At 37.2% G+C, this 22,043-nt stretch overlaps 1 protein-coding gene across 2 annotated transcripts in view; it reads left to right on the plus strand.

Moving 5' to 3' along the window:
* The window catches only part of KIF16B (kinesin family member 16B), a 148,346-nt gene that overhangs the window by 53,186 nt on the left and 73,117 nt on the right, over positions 1–22,043 (plus strand). For both annotated transcript variants that reach the window (XM_010574790.1, XM_010574791.1), the window contains 4 exons: positions 14,992–15,111; positions 15,678–15,729; positions 17,478–17,615; positions 21,863–21,945. In XM_010574790.1, coding sequence (XP_010573092.1) covers positions 14,992–15,111; positions 15,678–15,729; positions 17,478–17,615; positions 21,863–21,945 — 393 coding nt within the window. The remainder of the gene's footprint in view (positions 1–14,991; positions 15,112–15,677; positions 15,730–17,477; positions 17,616–21,862; positions 21,946–22,043) is intronic.

A 22,043-nucleotide genomic window follows, 5' to 3' on the forward strand; every position in this document is an offset into this window, starting at 1 on the left:
TGTGAAGATATCTGTGTTGTTTCTAAATAATTTTTCTGACACTGGTGTAGGTTTTTCCAGTTGATCCATAGCAAGATGGCTTTATTATGCAGAATATTTTTTTCTGGTACACTTACATATTTTCTCCTCTGAGTATGAGGGTGTTATTGAGACATACAGTATAGAGAATACTAAGCCCTAACAATCAAATGTAACTTAATATCCTTCTCTTTCCACTCCAGTCTTCCCAGAAGGAAATAAAAAATCTTGTCAGTGGTGATTGACTCATCCAACAGAGTCTTGTTAAAGAGAGAGCAGGTTCATTTTTATTTGCTGGAGGGTAATGTGCTAGTGTTTCAGGTTATCCCTATTTTAGGTACTGAAACTCCGGTTAGTGCTTGAAGGTGTTTTAGATGCCTAATTCCCATTTGTTTTCAGCTGGATTTTGCCGTAAGAATACCTTAAAAACACAGGCTTTAGACAGAATGCTATGGGGTAGTTAACTTTTTCTTTTCCGCAGCACAACATCCTTCTGTATGAAAGAAGTCTCATTGTTTTGCAGGAACTTTTTCAGCAAAAGATTTGCAATTTTGGGCAGCTTCTGACATCAGTAGTAGTTCATCCATGAATATCAGCATTTCTACATCTGGACTTTTTACCCTTAGGTAAATCCAAAAGACGTAATTAAGACCAATTAATCCACAATAGGCCAGTTAAGGACTTAATCATCTTCAAAATGTCAACTCTGTAGAGCTTTTTGTTAAATATTTACATTTAATTTATTTAAAAGTCTGATTTGCAGCATCTAGACAAACTGTTGCTAAAGGATTTGTTCTGAATGTGTTTCATTAAATTCTTGGATTTTCTGTATGGCACACTTCTGTTAAAAAGTATCTTCCTTAATGAGCACTTCTCCAAATCTTTGATTGTCAAAGGTTGGAAGTTTATTATTGTTTTCAACTGTTTTTCATTTCCACTCGTGTGCTCATTTTGTGGCTGTGTTCACACAGCATAAGGAAACAACTCTGGAGATGGGTTACATTTCAAAACATAAAGAATGGTGTTTCAACTTCTTATATTTTGTAGCAGTCCAAAGGTGCTCAGACCTTAATTACATGAATAAGCAGTCTGATGCCATAAGGAGTGAAATTGGTTTATTACCTGCCCTTAGAAGCTTTTTACCATCCTCCTTTTCCATTCCTGAGCTCAGGCTACAGTATCAGGCTTCTAATTTTGATTGGATAGTGGCATGGTCAGCACAAGGGTTTGACAAGGTGGTGGTAGGCCAGGAAGGGTCCTGACATGACTCAAGAAAATACCTTATTTGGATCTTTGGAAAAAGCAATGACTAGCCTCTGCTGTTTTTTCAGTTGAATATGGGGATGTTTGTTTTGAAGAATAATTTCTGATCAAGGAAAACAATTCAAAATCCTGTACCCTAGTCATCATGGGAAGCTTGATTCTCTAAGGAACAAGATAAGCTGTCCAGAAGCTTTTAAAAAAAAATCAGGATACCTAATTGTGGATTATGTTTTGCATGAAGGAATGACATGTCCTTAGTTGTTTGGGTTTGTTTTTTTTTCTCCAGTGGGATCTACCTGTCATTAGTGCTTCTGCAGCTTCTGTGGTGACAGCTTTTTAATGGGAACCCTGAGAAAACTGGAGTTTGGAATATTGATACGGCAATTGCTCTGCAATATTCAATTATTTACTGACTACATGCTGCAGGGACACTCTGAATTTTGGGGAAAACAATAAGTCTTATACTCAGGCGGAGTAACTATCACATAACAAAGAATTATCTGTATTAAAGAGGAGGAGCATATTGTTTCAGTTTTCTGGTGTTCATTTGAGTTGTTAATTGGACCTTATAGGAAAGCACAGATCCATTTGCTTTTTGGTTACAGATACCAACTTAATGTTTGCAAAGAAAGCTTTTTCATTCAGAAATGCAACTGATAATGTGGCAAATATAAAGCCACACTTTTGGGCAGCTGAAATGTAGATGTTTAAAATGCCCAGCTGAATTACAGTCATCCCCCTGCCATTTACCTCTATTTACACAGTCTTTAATTATGTGATCACTTTGTGGTCTCTCATTATATCTTTCTCTGGTTTCAGTCAATGGAGAGATGGCTCCAAAATCCAACATGAAGTTCTGAGATGTGGAGGGAGAGAGGCTGTGGTCTGATGGACCTTGCTTGGTTTCCGAGTTAGCATCATATGTAGGGACCATAGCAGAAAGGTAAAAGAGGATTTTAAGGTTAAAGATTCCTTTAACCCAAGGAAATTGTATCTTATTGTATCCCTAACCCAGGACAATCTGAGAGGGTTTCTTCCTGAAGAATTTTCTTTTGGTCATTTTCCTTTGAAGTTGCCAGTCTCTTAAGACCTAATGATTAGCTGAATATAAGACACTCATTAAGACACTTAATTGAAATATGCCTGGGAGAGAATTTGGTTATATTTATGTTTAAATCTCTGTAGTTTTGTCCAAGTATAAACTGCTTTAGACAGGAAATCTGAGGGTTTTCTCTATTTTTAAAAAAACATATTTAAATGTTTAATGTGGTAGATTGCTTTTGGTAAAGCAATATCTAAGTTTGTCCTGAACTCAACAAATAGTATTCTGAGGTCATAAGCTTTTGTTTACCGGTGATCTTTTTGGTCTTAATCCACCTGTCAACTGGTTTTCATTAAGAAAGGACATTGTACATGTTAAATTCAAGCTGACTTCAATGTCACATAGTCCCGGTTGGCGACACTTTTAAAAGATATTTTTAACAGGCTCCTGACAGTTCATATTAATGAAACATTTAAATGAATATTTCAAACACCTAGTCTGCTTTTTATCGAAATAGTTAAAATTAGACCCATTATGAGGTCTTATTTAACTTCTGAAAATACGAACTCTTAGTGTCTTGGCTGCCTCAAAGGTTTAGGATTGAAAGAGTGGATTTGCCCTCCCTCTGTTGTGGTTGGTGATATTCACTTGCCAGTCATTCTAAGTCATTGAAAAGTGCTACATTGTACTCCGTATCAGTGCATTAATCTTTTGAGTTCGTTTACTAGCGGGATGAATTACCTCCACTGGATCTATAATTTTGAGGTGCAGTAGTACCTGTCCAGAGTTACTGAGAATTCAGGTGAGAGGCAAGGCTGCCATGATATGCAGCATGTGTGCACTAATGTTTTCAAATCTCAGCAAGGTTATAAAAATAACGTAAAGCTTTGCCACTGAAGAAGAAAAACTTGCCTCATTTTTTACAGTATGTAAATATAACAAACGTCATACCTCCTTTGGTAAACGTGACTTCTTTATTATTTTGTAGTAGCTAGCAAAAACTAGTCCACTGGAGAGTTTTCTGAGAATGCAAAAAAGATGACAGCTATCTAAGTTAGGGTTCAGATCAGTCAGCAAAGTGCAAAGGTCAGTGACTGCTTCTTGAGGTTTGGGTAGATTGCTTTGCATTTTCTCCCTAAAGATTCAGCAGATTTGTATCTTTAAAGGAAGTGTTATTTTGTGTTAGTAGTTGGCAAAGCTGTGCTAGTTTACTCTCATTGGCTAAATGGGCCCTAAATTTTAAAAATACTCAAATCTGGTAAAACTGCACTCTGCCAAGAATGCCATAATATACTGTAGTCTATATTACATACAGTGCAAGAGATTGCTCCCTTCTGATTTTTTCCATTCAATTTTAGCTGAACTTATAAAAAATGTGATGGGAACTTTACCCTTATGTCAATATTTGGAATGTCTGTCTTGGCTATGAAATATTATTGAAGTATTCTTTTTTTTTATTGGAGATATTTCTTTCGGCCTTGGTGTTAGGGACTGATGCCAGATTATAGATTTCTCAGTATAGGTTGTTTTTATTTAATTTTTAAAGGACAATTCCCTTTGATACAAATCATACCTGTTTCTTGTGACTATATTTTTGGAATTATACTCTTGTCATCTTGCCCTTTCTCCTTTTTTTTGTGGGTTTATCCTCTTTGTTTGACCTACTTTTTTTTTTTTAATGGACCCTTTGATCTAGTTTGGCATCTATACATATGATTCATTACTGTTTCTAATTAAAATTGAGGTCCTTGTATTACAATTACAGTTCAAGCATTTGGCGTCCCCTTATGCTGTTCTTTAAATCACTTAAATTACTATATTGGACTATTGCAAATGACAATGACTTGTTCGTTTTTATTTAATTGTTAAAATTGTGAAACAAACTGTAATTTCATTAAATGTAATTAAAAGGCATGGGCATTTCCTGTGTCTCTTTTCCTGGCTTTCAATCGTTTTACTGTAAATGCTGCAATTTAGAGAATTCAAGTCAATTGACAATATACTGTGTATATATATACAGTTTTTATTTGTATTTATATTTACATATGTATATCTTGTATACTGTTAATGATAGAATTTGAGTTTGTGTTTAGATAGGGTTTATTTCACTGGAATCTGAATTAAGGGAAGATGTGTATAGTTGCTAAGAAAAGTTTAGTTTCCCCAACTGAGTTTACTAGCTTTACAAAAGAAGAGTATCAACAATCCCAGTCTCTTCATGATGTACAACCAGTTGCTAATGCCTTTTATGCCAGCTTAAAGCACCAATTATTTTATACTTTGGGTACACAAAAACGGACAGTTTTTAAAGGGCACTTCATTCTGCCTTTTTGTAGCATCCTCAAGTGTTTGCCTGGAGATCAAAAGGAATATATTTTTTGCGGTTTCTGACCTTTTAATAGTCCTTTAATTTGCATTAAAAACTTCACGTAAGTGACAACTTGTATTTGCTGTCACTGACCTAGTAAAACCTAGCACATTATTTCTGGGGAAAAAGTAAGGTGGTTCCACCTTTGTCAATTACCAGAAAAGTCGTTATAAACTCCATTCTCAAAATGAAATGAAAGAAAAATAGTCTGCTAAAATACTACGTAGTGGAACTAAACATTTAAAGGTAAATGCAAATGTTAAATTCAGAACTGCTACTCTGACCTATGTTCATTATACTGAAGTAAATTATGGAGGGACTCAAAACCTTGACAAATAGTGCCTCCTGAATGGCTTATATTTCTTGGACTAGTGAGGAGACTTTAATTTTAAGGAATGCTTTTCTTGTGAAGACTTATTTAGACTAGTATATTTATTTCTGCCATATGTCTTTCAAAAATTGGAACAATCATAACTACCTTCTTTCCTGTAAATCTGTTGCTTTTTAAATAGTCATTTCCTATCTAATTAGTATATATAATGTTGTTTATAGTCTGTGATTTGTTTCTAGAGCTAGCTGGTCCTGGTTTCTCTGCTCAGTGTGTGCTGCATGTGGTTCTGTCCATCAGTGATCCCTGCTAGAAACAGCTGTAGGACTGGTTCTCATCTCTGTGGATGCTGGTAAAGCATTTGACCCTGGACCACATAGGAAGCTATTTTTTTATTTGGGAATTGTGGAGATTAGAATTTAAATAAAATAAAAATGGTTGTACAGAGTATGTGATAGAAACGGTTGTACTGGGAGGGAGGTTGGTAGTAGTGGGTTTTTTGGGATGTGGCGTTAGAGCTCATTTTTGGGCTTGATCATGTTTAATGATTTCTTTAGGTGTGTTAACTGGTGAAGTTTGCTGATATTAAAGCTGGGAGATGTAATTTGTCTAGCAGAGCATCTCACAGAGGATGGGATGACTCTAAGGATTAGAATAATAAAAGGGTGATTGATGGTAAATAGTTTGCAGTGCAAAATCATTGGGACTAATAAGAACTTAGTACACCATGGAAGGGGAGACTTTACTGTCATGAGATAGTACGCCTGCATGAAAGACAAATGAATCTTGGAAGGATCAGGTAGATGTTTTGTGCAGTGAGTGGAAAATAGGGGTGCCGTTGTACATGGTGCTGGCAAAATTGCATATACACTGGCAATGTGGCATATAAGTCATCAAGGTCAAGGAAGATGACCTTGAGAGGAGGTGTGTTAAATGCCTGGGTATGGTGAGCCTGCTCATATGAAAGGGGATGCTTGGAGTTTGGCCTGGTATAACCACAATAAGGAGATTGGATATGACTGCTGTCAGTGACTATATCAATGAATAAATGTTAGAGAAGGAAAATAATTATTTCAACTGAATGTCAATAGTGATGCTAAATACACAAGTATGAACTATTACTAAGTTCAGACCATATATTTGAAAAAAATTTACATTTTGTAAGATGAGAGCCTGAGTGTAATCTATAAAATGATTTATTATGGTGTTTGGGAAGTGCACTTCGCAACATAGGAAGTCACTTTCAGCTCTTCCCCTTCAGGCAGGAGAAACATTGCTGGTGTTTTAAGGAGAGGTAAAATTCCTGAAATTTTGTTTAAATTACAGAACTAATCAAGTAAGCTTTCTTGTGTTTTGCAGGGCTTACTGGCAACTTTACTAAAATTTTAGTATGCTTGCCTCTTAACATTGAGTGCAACTTCATTGGCTGTGTCTTCTTTATAAATATAATAATTATCATGTAATGCATTTGAAAATTCATAGTTGTCATCCATCTGTTTATGTAGTACTTTTCTTTCAGAAGAATTATATCTAGAATTATTCAGATAATTTCTGTAAATAGAAACAAACAGAAGTCTGTCTGCAGTGTATTCCTCTTAAATCCTGCTATTTTTAATCCATTAAAAATCTCTCCAAACATTAGGACTGTACCACCCAAACAATGGGAATAAGCTTTGAGTGGAAAATAACAGTTAGAAAATTTGTATTCAGAAGGGAAAAGAAATAATGTGGAGATGGAACTGGGCCATGGTCTACAGCTGTTTTATACAAGGGTGGTGAACTTGTTGCATAGTTGAGTTTACAAGACTGGCTTTTTTCAGAGCTCTTATGTAGACTTTTGACTTAGTAACAGGTTGCTGTTTTGCAAGCATTTGCTCAAACATCAAAGAACATGCAATAGAAATGCTTTGTGGGTTTTGCATCAGACTTGAGGCTTTAGCAATTACACGAGTCATGCAGAATTGCGTGCAAGTTGAAGTCCAAGACCAAAGTTAAAGAGGCGTTTTCATGAAAGACAGTTATTGTTTATTAATGCCATATGGAATTTAATATATTTGCAAACAACATTTTTAAAGCTTACATTAGAAAGGAACTGCATGCTGGAGGATCGTCTGTCTTAGATAAGTAAGCAAAATAATTCCCCAGTTGGAAAAGGCGGCAGGGGGAAACATGATGAAAACCAGTATTTTTTCATTTGCACTGAAAGCTTTCATATTTCACAAGAGTATTTGATTAACGTAGATGAATGCATGAATGTACCACTGTATGCAGGTTAATACAGGAATAATAAAAGCATTACATATTCCAATGACATATTTGGAAAATTTTGTAACTCTAAAGATAAATTAGACTTCTGTAGAATGCACAGATGATGCATACAATAATAAGATAATATTTTGTTGATCTGAGTTCCTGATTATTGGATAATTTAGTTAGGGTGTCAAAGCAATTCATTGTAACAAGAAAGCAGTAAATGTGAATAAGAAATATTTTCTTATGTTGATTTTTATGTGTAGTATCTAAAGAACTCATTGCTGTAAGAATTTTTTACTTTAAAAAATTAGTAGCAGTCAATAGGGACTGAGGATTTTTATTGGTAACGCAAATTTGTAAGGTATATTTGCTGATAATATACCTTAAGACACTAGGAAATCTGGTTTTAAATCGAACTTCAAATTTTCTTGTCCTTTGTGCCCTTGTTAAAGAAAAACTACACTGGTTCAGATTAAATACCCCTGTAGGTGAAGTAGGGTTTATTCAACAGTACTCGATTTTGGACCATAACACAGGGCAAGCAGATAGCAATCCTTCCCCAGAAAACTTCCCATGCTTTCTGTGTCTGCAGTTGTTGGAGTTATGGAACCACAGGTGATGGATACCCTATGCCTTTGTCCACAAGTACTTCCTTTTCTTTTCTCACCATTTCTTGAGTTCATTTTTTGCATCTGTGTAAATTATTGATGTCTGCAGTGTCCTTCAGTTTAACAAGGGGTTGCTTTTTGGTTTTGAACTCCTGCTGAATAATTCTCTTTTCTACTCCCTTGCATAAGAGACAGCAAGTGAGCACTGCTTGTTTGGGAATTCCTCCGCTCAGGTTTTGTACACATTCATCATGGTCCTGCCCTGCAGTTATGCCTCATTTTCTCTTTTTTGAAAGGGTTAACTCTGGAAATGCAATCAGTGTAGACCTCTTAGAGCACACATGCATGAACTGGGTTTGCCTGGTATAGGTATATCTTTTTTGTTGTAATTCAGTAGTACAACCCTCAGCTTTGGATTTGTCCAAAACTTCTGCAATGGAACTGTAAAATTAAGTCATCTAATGTTTTGCCATTCTGGGATGAAGTATATATAAATTTCTGACTTGAGTGAATGAAGTCCTGGGTTTTTCACCCACCTTGATTATGGAGTGACCAGCTGAGGCTGCTTCATCCATATTTCTTATTCTTGCTGTTTGCATAGCCTCTTTAATGCCATGTATCTGCTGGGTTTGGAAGTGAACATTTTTAGGTGCCTTTGAATTCTGAGCAGTATGGAATATTTTTTTCTGTAGGTATGAAACAATTGTTTATAGTGATTTAAAGGGAACACAAAGTGGACTGAATACGTAACTGGAGGAAAACCAATTAAGAATTAAGCACTTCCCTTGTGTACAGTTTACATCTATGTATTTTATAGAGGGCTTAATGTTAGTGCTGGGCCACTGAGTATCTTCAGACATTTTCGTGAACTCAGGATATAATAGCATATTTTCAATGAAATGAAATGCACCCAAAGTACCTGTTAGTGTAAGAATCTGCTCTAGTATAGTCTGGTTAAATATTAATGCAAAGACTTATGCCGTTGCACATTTTCACCCATAATTTCTTTAATTTGATATTACACATTTTTGCATAATTTAAATATAGACATCTGGACAATTTACTTAGCCAGCGTAATGTTATGTTTTACTGAAAGTGTCTGCACAGTGTATTCTCAGGACTGTGTGCCAGCAGCTAACTGTTCAATATTTAAATAAAAGAATTAAGTTTTTGCATTGAAAGTGTAACAGAAATTAAACTCCTCCAAGAGGTTCTGTTCATTAAAATGGCAGTGTGCTGCTTATGTGTATGCTTTAGTATGTGCTGGGCCAGTAGCAGCATATGTTTTCACTCTACTGGTAGATTGGTCAAGGAATGTTAGAAATGTCTTTTGGGCTCATTTTCTTTTTTAAATTTAATTCAATATCTTGTTGGCTAAAAAGTAAACTTGTGTGATTCTATTTTCATGTGTGTTTGTATGTATATAAATACATTTAAAGAAATCCTATATATCATAAAGGTGTTCTTTATCATGGGCAGTTGTATGTGGTGAAAACTAAGTATTAGGCTCAAATAAGTTCTTTACATGAACATTTTGTTTCTAAACTGCTGGAATGTATCTTAGCTGCAAGCTTGGAGATGCGTCTGTATCAGTTAATATAGCAAACTTAATCATAGAATCATAGAATAGTTTGGGTTGGAAGGGACCTTTAAAGGTCACCTCGTCCAACCCCCCTGCAATGAGCAGGGACATCTTCAACGAGATCAGGTTGCTCAGACCCCCGTCCAACCTGACCTGGAATGTTTCCAGGGATGGGGCATCTACCACTTCTCTGGGCAACCTGTGCCAGTGTTTCACCACCCTCATTGTAAAAAATTTCTTCCTTATATCTAGTCAAAACCTACCCTCTTTTAGTTTAAAACCATTACCCCTTGTCCTGTCACAACAGGCCGTGCTAAAAAGTGTGTCCCCAGTTTTCTTATGAGCCCCCTTTAGGTATTGAAAGGCTGCACTAAGGTCTCCCTGGAGCCTTCTCTTCTCCAGGCTGAATAGCCGTAACTCTCTTAGGCTTTCTTCATAGGAGAGGTGTTCCATCCCCCTGACCGTTTTTGTGGCCCTCCTCTGGAGCCGCTCCAACAGGTCCACGTCTTTCCTGTACCGAGGGCTCCAGAGCTGGATTCAGTACTCCAGGTGGAGTCTCACCAGAGTGGAGTAGAGGGGCAGAATCGCCTCCCTCGACTTGCAGGCCTCGCTTCTTTTGATGCGGCCCAGAATACGAATGGTCTTCCGGGCTGCGAGCGCACATTGTCGGCTCACATCCAGCTTTTCACCCACCAGTACCCCCAAGCCCTTCTCAGCAGGGCTGCTCTCAATCCCTTCATCCCCTGAGCCTGTATTGATACCGGGGGTTGCCCTGACCCAGAGGCAGGACCCTGCACTTGGCCTTGTTGAACCTCATGAGGTTCACATGGGCCCACTTCTCGAGCTTGTCCAGGTCCCTCTGGATGGCATCCCAACACTCAGGCGCGTCAACTGCAGCACACAGCTTGGTGTCATCTGCAGACTTGCTGAGGGTGCGCTTGATCCCGCTGTCCATGTCATTGATGAAGATATTGAACAGTACTGGTCCCAATACAGACCTCTGAGGGACACCACTTGTCTCCGATCTCCATCTGGACAGTGGGCTGTTGACCACTACCCTCTGGATGCGACCATCCAACTAATTTCTCTTCCACCAAACAGTCCACCCATCAAATCCATATCTCTCCAATTTAGAGAGAAGAATGTTGTGGGGGACTGTGTCAAAAGCCTTACAGAAGCCCAGATAGACTACATCTGCAGCTCTTCCCTTGTCCACTGATGTAGTCACTTCATCATCAAAGCCCACTAGGGTGGTCAGGCAAGACTTGCCCTTGATGAAGCCATGCTGGCTGTCTTGAACCCCCGTCCTGGCCTACATGTGCCTTAATATAACTTTCAGGAGGATCTGTTCCATGATCTTGACAGGCACACAGGTGGGGCTGACAGGTTGGTAGTTCCCAGGGTCCTCCTCTCTACCCTTTTTAAAAATGGGTGCAACGTTTCCCTTTTTCCAGTCACCAGGGACTTCACCTGACTGCCATGGCTTTTCAAATGTCATGGAGAGTAGCTTGGCAACTACATCAGTCAGTTCTCTTGGGATTCTGGGACGCATCTTGTCAGGTCCCATGGACTTATGTATGTTCAGGTTCCCCAGGTGGTCATGAACCTGATCTTTTCTTACAGTAGGAGTGACTTTGTTCCCCCAGTCCCTGTCATGTGGTTCATCTACTTGAGAGGTGTGGGAGGAGAGGTTGCCAGTGAAGACTGAGGGAAAATAAGTTTTTGAGTACCTCAGCTGCCTTCTCATCTGTTGTTACCAGTTTGTCAGTCATGTTCATTGGGTGGTACACTTTCTTTTGACCTTCCTTTTCTGGCTGACATACCTATAGAAGCCCTCCTTATTTTTTGCATACCTTGCCAAGTTCAGCTCTAGGCACGCCTTGGCCTTCCTGACCCCATTCCTACAAAACTGGGCAGCATCCCTATACTCTTCCTAGGATACCTGTCCCTGCTTGCACTACCTGTGCACTTCCTTCTTGCGTTTTAGTTTGACCAGCAAGTCTAGACTCATCCATGCTGGTCTCTTGCCTACCTTTCCTGATTTCTTACATCTGGATCTGCCAGCTCTGTTCTGCTCCCTTGTCCCCGAGGGCAGTTTCCCAGGGGGTCCTATTGACTAACTCCTTGAACAGCTGGAAGTTTGCTTTCCTGAAATTCAGGGTCCTGACTTTACTCTTTGCCTGACCCATATCCCTCAGGACTGTGAACTCCACCAGTGTGTGATCACTGCAGCCCAGGCTGCCTCCAATCTTGATGTCACTGATTAGTTTACTTGCGTTGGTGACCATCAGGTCCAGTATCACATCCCCTCTGGTAGGGCTATCTTTTACCTGGCTTAAGAATTTATCTTTGATGCACTCCAGGAGTCTCCTGGATTGCCTACAGCTCATCGTGCTACTTTTCCAACAGATGTTGGGGTGGTTGAAGTCTGCCAGGAGGACAAGAACCGGCGGACGCAATGCCTCCTGTAGCTGGAGTAAGAAGGCTGCTACATCAGTGCACAAGGGATAAGATTTCACAGTAGTTGTTGTACCTCTCACAGAAGTGTTAATGAATTTACTACATCAGGATATTTCTGACTGCTGAGTCAGAGCTGAATTCAGAGAGACCGTCCTTTAAATATACAATATAATCCCCTTGTTTTAACTTTGACTCAAGAAAGTGTTTTCTTATGTACTGACTCAGAATTATTTTCTGAGTTTCTACTCTTTGAATGAGCCCATTTGATCTAGCAGCTCCTAAAGAAGAAAACCATTTTTTTTTCCTCCCCTTTTTCTCTCCTCACACAGTAGCCATTTATATTAACTGGAGTGCTCCTTTGTGGATAATACTTGGCTTTCTTTATATTCCACAGTTTATGAACTCATCTTAAGTATGGAGCGAGTACATGTACACTTTTCTGTTCAAGGATAATTCAAGCTAAGATACGTGCAGTACATTCAGATTTCTTAAACTGTACCTTGAGGTTTTTGCACATTTTCTGAATTAGTAATTTTCTAATAGGGACAGTGACCTTTCCTGCTCTTGTCATTTGACTTAGGGATTTATTGCTGCTTAAAATTGTGTTGCACAAATGAAAATGAATCAAATTGGGGCTCAAACCTAATAATTTCTCTGCCTTATAATAGCTTACATACCTTCAATTTATTTCAAAAGAGGTCTGTCCTCCTTTAGAAACATTCTTCCTATGCCATCAAGGATGAAAGAAGGGTAATTTGGCTACTTCTTTCTGGCCTTTTTCTCTTCTTTATTTCATTGTGGGAGAAAGTAGTAAAGATCTATCGTTCATGAGGTGTCTGTGATTTTGGTTTGGGGCAAAAAGGCACAGTTTGGCATTTGGAGTCGTTCTTCCGAAAGCTTTTGAATCTGGAATTAAATTTTAAGCCAAATGATTAAAGTTTAGCAGTTACTCCAGATACCTGATTAAGATTCAGGATTTTTAGTAAATTGTATCTGAAGATAAAAGCTAATTTACAGCAAGTATTGAAGAAATTAAAATCATAGTTAATCACAGCTTCTGTCCACTGCATTTATTATAATGGTTCCATCAACAGGATACATTCTGTGTGTGAATGGTAGCCATTTACAAAATAAGGGTTTAGAAACTCAATTAATTTGTGTTCTTTAATTTTAGATCTGAAAAAATAAGCGATGTGTCAATTTTAAATAACAATTATTCATGCTTTATTTCTGAATATAGTGAAAAATGTGTTAAGTATTAAAGATTGGAAAATGAAGAAACATTTTTTTCTTTATTCTTAATTATTTGTGAGATATTTTTCTCACCTAGTGATAATTTCTTTGCCTCCTGAGATGACTATTGTTTCCTCAGTCAGGGATGTTGGCAAATGCTTTGTTATGCTGGGGAAAAAATGTTCAGCTTTTAATATTTTATCAGTTCCATTGGGCCAAAGGTGCCAGCAGTTGTGTAAATGGCCACCAGTCCTCAGTGTTTTAAGTCTTCAGCCTTGTCATAGGGGAACATTATAGATTATGTATAATAGTAGATGCCACTCAGTAAATACTTTGTGTGATAGGTATCTTTGACTGAAATTACTTTTTCACTTGAACAATGATTTAAGCTGTATTTTTTGGTTTTATGAGGTGACACTTTTATAATATCAAGGAATAGCTGGATGCAGTCTGAATGTCAGAGAGCTGCAGGGCAACATGAATCACAGCTTCTTTCTTGCTTTCTGAATGCTGGCGAACTTTTTATTTCATCGATGACCAGAGTGGGATTTCCCTGGTTTTATTTTGGAGTGTCTTTTGTACATTGTATCATCTCGCCTTGCCCAGGTGTATCCATACTTAGAATTTTTTAAACAGTGTCAATGTTGACGACTTTTTGTATGGTACAGGGAAATGAGATATTACATCTGTTTTCTTCCTTCAGATTTGCAGGTTGCTGTACTAGGGAAAAATACATACAACAATCAATCTGTTATTTTTTCTTACAAACAGTGTAGTGTCTTGTTTGGCTTCAGATTAGGCATATTGATGACTTGGAAAAGGACTAGTCACGATGCTGTCAGAAAACTTACTTTCCATGTTTACTCGCACCAGGAGAAATGTGTGTGCCTTAATACGCAGAAGTGGTACTTGCTGACATTGCCTCTCCTTCCTGGGTTGTCAGTCTTCCTTGGCTCGTAAGGGCTTAGCTGTTTTACTTAGAAAAACACATTCATTTTGAAAGGCGGTGGGTGTACATGTTCAAAGCCTCTGTTGCTTTTATTGTCCAGGCCTAGAAGCCAATAGGATTTGGTTTAAACTTGAAAAATAATCTTCAGAAGTACTAAAACTTATTTCAAAGCTATAATTAATTTCTTATTTGTTGCATAGATTGTCTGATCAGTACTACATCACATGATATTTTATCCAATGTTGAAGTGTCCCGCTCATAGTCTTGCTGAATGATGCTTCATCCTACAGGTGGCAGTACAATGTAGCCCTAAGGAATTTTGAAAAATTGGAATTATATCCTGCAAATATTTCCTACATTTATTTACTGTTGTCAGTGCTTCCCTTATATTGGATGATGTTTTAACTGCTTAGGCTTACCGAGTTTTCAGATGTCTGGGGTTTTTATTGTGCAAGGTTCAATTTATTTAAAGGATTGTCAAAGAGTTTTCAGTTTTCTATTCCTTAGCTGTACTGAATTCTGAGGAGTTTTACGTTCTCCTTACCTTCATGCAAGGTGGTATGTAGCTTGCTTTTAGACAGCATTGCTTTGTTATGCTCTTGATGGATCTTCCTTATCTCTGGTATAATTCACCTGTTTGTTTGGTTTCTTTCAAATAACACCTTCACAGATTTCCTGAACAGCAAGCTTGGAACGCTTAATGGAAATAAAACAGTCACATTGAAAACGTAAAAAAAAAACCATTAAAAAAAAAAAAAGAAAATGAAAAAGCCTGCTTTTTTGGGGGTGATATTACAGAGAATAAGTTACATTAAACTTGGTTTAGAAAGAGAAGGAAGAGCGGTACTTCTTGCATGTCCTCATAAATAGATTTCTGTCCCTTACAGGAACAAACCTTGGCTCTGAGGAAAGAAGGGATAGGTGTGGTGTTAGATTCTGAACTGCCTCATCTCATTGGTATTGATGATGATCTACTCAGTACTGGTATCATCTTGTACCACTTGAAGGTAAATACACATCTGTGTTTTCATAGCCTTTATATACCTTGTGATTTTTTTCAGTAGACAAACTGTAATATTAATTTGCTGTCTAAATGTAGTGCTCATTACATTCATCCACCAGAGTAAGAAAAGCTCATTACATTTCTCTGCTAGAGTAAGAAAAGCTCTTAGGAGGTTGCAACTGATTCAATTAAAATACCTGTTAATTTACTGTTTAGGTATATCCTGAGGGTCAACTGGTTAACCAGAGATAGAAGTTTAAAATTTGTACGCATGGATATTTGTTTTTCATTCACCTTATTGTAAAGGTTGACTTGAAATCCAAATCTACATTAATTGCCTCAGAATTACAAAGATGGTTCTACACAGGACAGTTAAAACTTGAATTTGCTAATAATATTGTATAATAACGACTGTGAAAGCATTCTGAAAATGCTACCTGCTTTTTTTTCATGTATGTTTAAACATATATTTTGTTCAGGTTACTCTGAGAAAGTGGAAGGATAACATATCTTTGTGAGGGAGGAAGGGAGATTTCAACTGAAAATAATGTGTGTTTCTCTGTTTATTAGGAGGGCCAAACATATGTTGGCAGAGAAGATGCTGTGACAGAACAGGATATTGGTATGGAATTTGGCTTTGGTTTACATTATTTCTTCAGCTATGTGAACAAAGCTTCATACTTTTTTTCCCTTTTTAAGTTCGTTGTCTGTCTGTTCTTGCATATTTTAACTTCTAGAAAATTTGAGAGCTGAATTACATGGGATTTGCTTCAAGGAGCATGACTTCTAGAATAGCTTGTGGGCTTAAAATTTATTCATATCCATATACTTGTGTCACGGTTTAACCCCAGCCAGCAACTAAGCACCATGCAGCCGCTCACTCGCTCCCCGCCCATCCACTGGATGGGGGAGAAAATCAGGAAAAGAAGTAAAACTCCTGGGTTGAGATAAGAACAGTTTAATAGAACAGAAAAGAAGAAACTAATAATGATAATGATAACACTAATAAAATGACAACAGTAGTAATAAAAGGATTGAAAGGTACAAATGATGCGCAGGGCAATTGCTCACCACCCGCCGACCGACACCCAGCCAGTCCCCGAGTAGCGATTCCCCGCCCCCACTTCCCAGTTCCTAAACTAGATGGGACGTTGCATGGTATGGAATACACTGTTGGCCAGTTTGGGTCAGGTGCCCTGGCTGGGCATGAGAAGCTGAAAAAATCCTTGACTATAGTCTAAACACTACTGAGCAACAACTGAAAACATCAGTGTTATCAACATTCTTCACATACTGAACTCAAAACATAGCACTGTACCAGCTACTAGGAAGACAGTTAACTACATCCCAGCTGAAACCAGGACAACTTGTTACTAATTTATTTCTTGGTTCTTTTGAAACAGCATTGTGTAAAAAATCCCATCCTTTTTCATACAGCACCTGTCACAGTTACTGCATAGTTATTCTCTTAACCTTTGTATAATGACAGTATTTTTATATTGTTATACCTAAAGTAGTCTTTGGACTTTAGATTTGAGTTGAAGAAAATTCTGGAAGTTGCTAAAAAGTAGGTGGGATTCTTGTACTGATTTTCTTATTCACTTCTTATGAAAGCAACTAACTGCCAGACCTGGACTGCCCTGCCACATATGTTGACTGAAGGCAGTTTCATTAAATAAACTGCATCCTTTAAGTCTCAGGTGAGAGATTGAGAGTCAAATAACTTAGTTTAGTATGTATTTGTCAAAAGATGCCTGGATTAAAATTTCTATGTAAATTTCATAAAACTAGTGAACTTGCATTGCTTTGTAGTATTAAACGATATAGGTAGAGATAATCATACATCAGCTGAAGAAGAGACAGAAAGTAGCATAACTGATTGATAAAAGGCCTGAATATAATAGAACATAAGAACCTTATTTCAGCCATCCTTGTTAGTCTACAATCACAGATTATATCCTGTATTTTCAGATTTAAACATGGTTGCTTTAAGGTCAAGAATCTTTTGTTATTTCCCAGAAACTGGTCAAAATTGTCTGTACAAATACGTAAATTTTACTTTCCTGGTTGCTGTCAGAAGGAAAGAAGCATTTACTAATCTGGTGCTAAAACATAGGAGGAAATAACATTACACCAAAAAACCCCAAGCAACTCAACACACTTCTCTTTCCACTACAACAAAACGATAAACAGCGTTGACATTTTAGGCGTGCAGGATGGATGAAGGAAGGAAAAAAACATTGTACAGAATAAAGAGCAAAGATACTCTCAAATATGTAGTGCAATATGTCCCTAATAAATTGATATCGGTATGCTAATCTTACTAGCTGTTAAGAAACTCATTGTGTTATTTCATTTCTTTGTATTTAGTTCTTCATGGCCTTGATTTGGAAAGTGAGCATTGCATCTTTGAAAATCTCAATGGTACTGTGAATCTAATACCACTGAATGGAGCACAATGTTCTGTGAATGGTATTCAGATTACAGAGGCCACACACCTAAACCAAGGTATTACCCAGCACAATGTTATTTTTTATATGGTATCTTTGTTTCTTTCTGGCAACAACACTGTGTGTATATAAAGGGGTTATTGTTTAATTAATTTTAATTCCATGTCTTCTCAACTACAGCCCTAAACCATGAGGAGAGCTACAGAGTTTTTGTTCTGTCAAAGAATTGCCATGTGGTGAAAAGAGAATTCTTTACTAATTTAAGCCACTTCATAATCTTGAGTATAATTTGATAGTTACCCTTTGATTTTGTTCAATGTTTATACATAAAGTGAACTCCATGACAAATTTCTTAGGTTGCTGTAATATTAAGAAAAAGAATATTGGACTCTATAGGACTAAAATAATGTCAGACACACTGCTGCACCCGTCCCTGAGCTTCAGGCTGGTCCTACTTAACACTGTTGCCAAATCCTCTTGTGTAGCAGGAGATTCAGCTGGGGTATCTGTTCACTGCAGCTGTAGGGAAATGGCAAAAAGGGAGAGGCTAACCCTCATGGAGGAAATTTAGATAATTATAATTTTAATATAAAAGCCTTAAAATCTGGAAATGAAAAAGCAGCTGGGACAGCTGGGAACAAAGGTGTATTGTGTTGGCCTGGAAAGGACTGGCTAACAAGCCAGTGAGTGCTGCAGTGGAGGTTTGGGATGTTTTATCTTCCAGGAGCACCCAAGAATATCTTCCCATTTAGCAATGAGCTGAAGACCTGTTTAGAAGTGAGGCTGTGACACAGCTCAGCTGCTGAAAAACAATCTCATTTTACATTCCTGGAAGGAAGCTTTCAGAGTAAGCTTATTCTAACAAAGGAAGAATGCAGTGTTGAACAAGGAAAGTCTTGCATCTTTAATGAACTCAAACAAGTGCTTCAAAAGTCTGCTTTCAGAAAGTAAGGAGTTTTGGAGTAGAGAGGGGACATGGATTTTGTAAAGTGTCTATTTCTTCATGGAAAATGAGAGATATATATGCTTGTTTCTATTACAGATACTGGGGGGAAAAAACAAAATTCCAGCCCCCTTTGTTTTATGTTTGGGGAAATCCCATTGATAAATTGTTAGCAAAAAGAAACATTGATGTTAATGGCAAATAACACTGTAAACAATAAGAACTGAGTTGCAATGACTCATCTTTACTTTATCCTATTGCATTTCAAAGGCAGTAAAGGTTTGATGTGCCTCAGAAGAATGTAGGAGTTTGGATGCTATTTCCCTCTTCCAGGCATATGTAGCAACTTGATTTTTTGTATTGTGAAGAGTGGAAACATGACTTTTTTCCTCCCAGATTTCTGTTTAATGAAATTCGCAACTCAAAAGAAGGGGAAAGGGTTCCTTTGTGTTCCTAAATTGTGAAAAAACAGCTGCATAAGCTGACCTTAAGCCTGTGTAACTAGACTGAGTCTAACAGAAAGATGTCACCTATGACATCAGGTGGGCAAAGCTGATGAAATAACTAGTTTAATGACTCGTGCACAAACCGTGTATCCTAGCTGTGTTAGCATTTACTCTCACAGCATTAAGTGCCAGCCTCCCTAAATATCCACTTTAGGTACTGCTGATTAACTGCTCATATATTTAAATGTTTCCGTTCATCATTAATAACTGTTCATGTGAAAATATGTTAAGTTTTTAGACTGTCATGGATTGGAAAAAAAAGAAGCATAATAATTAATTACCACCTTCCTTCTACAGATTACTTGCAGCATTTGTGAATTCTGGCAAATGTGGCCTTTTTGTATAAATGTAACTTATTTATTTTTTATTCTTAAGAACATATGGTAGGATTTCTAGAGGTAACTGAATTAATATTCATGATTAGAGTTCGTTCTTTACCTTAAATGTATCCACAGCATAAACCAAGTTTTCAGGTTTTTAGGCCAAACTGCCAGCCCTTTACTAACCTCCCACTGCTTGTTTTTTATAGTTCGTTAATAAAAAAAAAATAATAAAAAAATGAAGAAGTGACTTTTAGAAGTTGGTAAGATCTTAATTATAGTTACACTTGTTTGCCTAGTTCCAAAATATTGATCTGTGTAGGTCAGAGATGCTTGATAACGTTCAACAGGCATTCTTCTTTTATATATAAAAATCCTCCCCCCCCCGCCCCATGCTCTCTGGTCATTTATGTGTTGGAGTCAAGCAGTTAAATTGTTAGATCAGAGCTCCACAAATGATAAAGTCTTTTTTGCTTAGTTTTTGTTGTTGTTGTTGTTGTTTTTAGTACTATCAATGTATTTGACAAACCTTTTTCCTTTGCCATTAAACATTCAAGGAGAATAAGAATTGTTGCTTACAGTAAATAAAAGGAAAGCAAACCCATAGCAAATCCAGTTATGTTTCCATGATGATGTTTATGCTGCACTTTGCATACTTGCATTCTGATGGAGAGCTGCAATGTACAACAGCAGACAATTGAACCTGGTACTTAGGAAATATCTGACTGCATGGTTTTGTCCAGGCTTTTTCCTAAAGAGGCTTTGATGCTGATGCTTATTGAAGTTCTGTCAAGTGGGAGTTAAGATTGTAGACTTTTTCCTTAATAACAGAATAATACAAAAATGATGATAGGATTCAGAGAAGTACTAAAAGAGAAACCTAGGAGTTGTTCATATGATCTGCCATCTGGGTTTGACTGTCAGGTGCTTGTTGTTAAGCTTCTTTCTCCTGTTTTCTTTTAAATTCATGAAGTTAGGAACACATATCTATAACTATATTCATTCTGAAATTTTAGCTTATTTATTTAAGTTGCTTCCACCTAGTAAAGTGGTCAAAAATGTTTACAAATAATTATTTTTATCTTCATTTGAAAGTAACTGAAGGAATTTCATAGAAATTCTCACTGTCACAAAATTTCCGTCCAGGCAGTGAGCAGGAGTGGAACAGATAAATGTTTGGGACTACTGTGAGCATATGAAGCAGTGGTAGACTAAAACCAGTTTTAGCCTCTTCACTACAGCAGTCATGACCGTCAGGGAACCCTTTTAATATGCTTACATAAAAAGTATGCCCAGCACACTTCTTGAAGGAAAGGTCATCATATAAATAAGAGGTGGTATCAAAATGACTTTGCAATACAAACCTATGTACAGATTTATGAAAGGTAATTCTTTTTAAGATTAGACTGAGGTAAACTGTTCACATGGTCCAAAATTGAGGTGTTTTGTAGACAGCAAGAAGTGATGTCATGACTGTAGTGCTTTTTGCTGTTTATTTGCCAAGACTGAATGACCTTATTTGGGTTGATATTCCTAATTAAGCTAATTTTAACAGGAGCATTCCTTCTTAAGGACAGCATTCATTCTCAGATGGTAAGAATTTATTTGCAGTGAACAGTCTAAGTGCAGTTTTTTCATACTGTGAGTGTAATGGAGTCCTTTTTTCTCTTTAAGAATGCCTCATACTGACTGACAGATAAATGCTTGATTCTGTGGCAGTTAACTTGGAAGACTTTCATGTTACAACAGTAGTGAGACATCACTGACAATATACTTCCCAGTAGGAAATTATTAATCTTGATGCTGTTGTCTTTAAAATATGATAAGAATTGCCCAGAATCTCATTATTTGTGACCTGTACCTTAACTGATTAAATACAATAATAGATGTGCATTGAGCAATATGAATTATTCAAGGTTCTTCCTTCAGAAAATAGCTATTGGGTATAAAAGTCTCATAATCCTATTTTGAGGGATGATAAACTTCAGTGTTGTTTCACATAGAGAAGAAAAAGGTAAGTGAAAGTACAAATTATAGAGCTCTGGAGCTTTCAGTTAGGTGGATTCAAACCTGATAGCGATTGGTAGTGGATGGACAAGTTTGTTCTTAGTCACATTTATGGACATTCCCATTGTATCTGGTACCTACTGGTGGCTTCCAAAGTAGCACTGTTGAAGAGTGTATAGATCAAATTGGGGCATCTGCTTTCACTGCTTCCTCTACCTATATTTATTCTTTAACTGAACTGCATGAACATGATTGACCTTTGTGTGTGTGAACATGTGTGGGTTTTTTGTTTTGGGTTTTTTTTGTTTTGTTTTGTTTTTTTTTAGTAGGAAGAGGAAGGGATAAACTATATAGATCAGTTAATGTAGCTGTCACCATGCATTGTTATACACTTGAATTGTCAAAACACATTTTCATTTTGTTCTTTGTTAATGGAAGTCTTTGCTTACATATTACATGTCTGAAAAATTGCATGGCATTTTCAGGTACAGAATGTTGTCAGTGAATGGTGTGTGTTTTTTCTCATCAGGTGCTGTTATATTACTTGGAAGAACCAATATGTTTCGTTTTAACCACCCCAAAGAAGCTGCTAAGCTAAGGGAGAAAAGAAAGGTGAGATTAAATCAGTGTTCAGTAAATTTAAACCTTTTCACAATTTCTTGCTAATATAGACATACCTCAATTGTTGTAGATTGATTTTTTTTTTATTT

This window comes from Haliaeetus leucocephalus, unplaced genomic scaffold (assembly GCF_000737465.1).
Source record: "Haliaeetus leucocephalus isolate CR32 unplaced genomic scaffold, Haliaeetus_leucocephalus-4.0 Scaffold450, whole genome shotgun sequence".
Taxonomy (NCBI): Eukaryota; Metazoa; Chordata; class Aves; order Accipitriformes; family Accipitridae; genus Haliaeetus; species Haliaeetus leucocephalus.